This window comes from Halyomorpha halys, unplaced genomic scaffold (assembly GCF_000696795.3).
Source record: "Halyomorpha halys isolate HHAL.00 unplaced genomic scaffold, Hhal_1.1 Scaffold322.1, whole genome shotgun sequence".
Lineage (NCBI taxonomy): Eukaryota > Metazoa > Arthropoda > Insecta > Hemiptera > Pentatomidae > Halyomorpha > Halyomorpha halys.
In genome coordinates this window covers 56,498-59,420 of record NW_027104705.1, presented here as the reverse complement: position 1 = coordinate 59,420, position 2,923 = coordinate 56,498, and the positions used below count along the sequence as shown (strand labels likewise).

Genomic DNA, 2,923 nt, shown 5'->3' with positions numbered 1-2,923 from the left:
GAAATGACCTGGGCAGAATAGCCTGCAAAAGTAACTTTTAAATTAATGTGAGGAAGTAATTATAATTTAAGATGTTCTTGAGGATGGCTAAAATGGCCAAAACGTTGGACTGGTGAAAAATAAAAGGAGTTGAGACAAAAAAGGATACAAATTTTTGATTTATTTAATAAATAATTACCTTGTCTCAAGAAATTGAAATAATATAATTAAAGTTATTTTTTATGTATAGGTGGTTTTAGTTATATTTTATTTTATGTATAAACATTGATATTTGTTGATTCTGTTTTATTAAACCAAAAAACAAGCTAACAAAATTTCATCAGTCAAATATGAAGTGAAAATACTTATTCAAAATAAAGAAGATGGTGGTGCGTATCCTTTGAAAGTCCTTTGAATTGCTGTTATATTGAGAACATAGATTAGAATTTTATCAAGTTTTGTTATTTTATCATAATTGTATTAACTGTAAATTTAAGAAAAAATAGAAGTCGATAGTAAGTATTAAGGAAAAATATAAATAAAGAAAATCATAAGAAAAAACTCAAAACCATTGTGCTACCATCAATGTTTTCATGGAACATCTAGGCATGAGAAGGAACAAAGAAAACAAGGACACCTAAGATCTGAAAATAAATAAAAAATTTTTAATTTTCCTTTAATTTATTTAAATAAATTTTGGATAATACAATATATATATATATTTTCGGTTAGCTTCAAAGGCTTTGTAGATTTTTGGCCACCCAAACCTGCGTTTCTTAGGCTACTGCTTTCCAGTTTGCTGCATGCAGCTCTTTTGCATCTTTGTTGATTCTATCTATCCATCAGGTTTTTGGCCCCCCACGTGGTCTCCAGCCAACTATACTGGCATTCATTGTTGTGTAGAGACGTTCTGATGGATTACTTCGAGCCACATACCTTGCCAGTTTTAACCTCCTTGTCTTCTTATCATGAGATATTGACTGGCCAGTCTCTGCAAGCAATTCACTGTTAGTTCTTCTCCTCCATGTGTTAAGGCTCTGATCCCAAATTGCTCCTCTAATTGTACAAACGACTTGCCGTTCAAATCTCTCGGTTCTGCTTTCTAGGGTACCTATTAGAACCCAGGTCTTGCAGCCATATATCAGAACTGGCTTTATTATAATATATAGTAATAATAGATTAATTTTAGTTAAAAAAATCTTATAACCATGGTTATTGTTATAAGTTTCTTGTAACTGTAAGATTATTCTTTATTTTCTTTCAGTAAAAAGGCTGGAGATATGTTTGTAAGAGTTGGGGAATATGATTTAGCTACAAAAAATGAAACCCTAACCAATGATATCGCGGTAGAAGAATTACGATCACATGAAGATTTCGATGCTGGTACTTTTGAACACGATGTAGCAATCGTAAAACTAGCTGAACCTGTAAGGTACTCAATTTATACTCAACCCATCTGCCTGCCTTTACCAGACCAAGATTTCATCAACACAATTGCTATTGTATCAGGTAAGAACTCAATAAATAGATTATTATCTAGTAAAGATCAACATATAAAAAATATTTTCTTAATAATATAATAATAATTAATGTCCATTATTGACCATTGGTTTGTGCTACAGAGATAAATGAGTAATTACAATAACATAATTACATTATAACTAGTGAAAGACATTAATTTAAATAATGTGGTTATAAAGAATTTTTAGACTGTAAATGTACAGATGAAGATTTTTGAAAATGGAAATTGATAATAATGACAAATATGATTACAAGAATTTTAAATGTATACATATAACATATAGATAAAAATAATTTACTTGTTACAATTGTGCACGAGTATAGGATAATATCCTAAAACGTTGTACAAGTACAAATATAGAATAATAATATATTCTAATTGGAAGTTTTCTTCACCTCAACAATTTAAAAAAAATAATAAAATCAACTTCCTAAAAACAAAATCCAGAATGATTTTCTTAATTATTATTACATAACTATTTAATATAAATCAACCTGAAGTATACAGAAATTTATTATATTTTGATGTTGGTGCCATCTTGTGGCACACCTTTTAAGTTGTTTAAATTTTATCCATAAATTGAGATAAGTCTAAACACATTGACAATTAACTAATGACGAATGGACTTAAAATTACTTAAGAGTATTATTTGTAGAAAATTAATTTATGTTTATTTATTATTGAGAAAATTAACTACGTTACTTCATAAAAAAAAAAAAATACCGTTCCTAGTGCCGAACAAATTGATATAGAAAAATTAATTTTAACAATTTGAAATGATTTTTGTTTTATTTTAGATCCCTCCTAAAATTCCATTTTTACTTCAGTTTTTTTTAAAAGCACACTAGTTCATTTGAATATTGTTGTGAACCAGGGAGGGGTTTTATAACAAAAAACAAAGAATGTGTGCTTCTAACGGATGTCAACGGCAGATAGGCCTCAAATCAAGGAAAACAACATGGTTCTTCCTTTGTCTGAAGCAATGTTGCCATTAACAGTGAAGCTTTATTCATAATTGTATTTACAAATTGTTTAGGTTACAAACAAACAATTTTATCCACAAATCAAATAATATAGCTTATTTTCTACAACAAATATTTTAGCTGTTTTTATTTGCATATTTGGAGATTTTTGCTACATATTCTCCATAACGATACTAGAAACACTTTATTCGATTGGGATCTGAAAGTTGCCCTTTGTTGAAGAATCTACCCACAAAAACGTCTGTAATGGTCTAATAGTTCTAGTGATAAATACAGATGAAAATATATTTAAATAATTGGAAGATCATTGATCGATGGACTTAACTTGTAGAAAGTTGATTTATGATTTTTTTATTACTAAGAAAATTAACTATGTAGCTTCATTAAAAAAAAAATACTGATTCTGGTTTATTTAATCTCTAATAGAGTATACCTAAAC

At 28.4% G+C, this 2,923-nt stretch overlaps 1 protein-coding gene across 1 annotated transcript in view; it reads left to right on the top strand.

Moving 5' to 3' along the window:
* Nucleotides 1–2,923, top strand: part of LOC106681260 (trypsin-1) — a gene marked incomplete at its 5' end in the record, with an annotated part of 19,001 nt that overhangs the window by 10,938 nt on the left and 5,140 nt on the right. Inside the window, 1 exon segment of the mRNA XM_067053559.1 lies at nucleotides 1,244–1,488. Within this exon segment, the coding sequence (XP_066909660.1) occupies nucleotides 1,244–1,488 (245 nt within the window).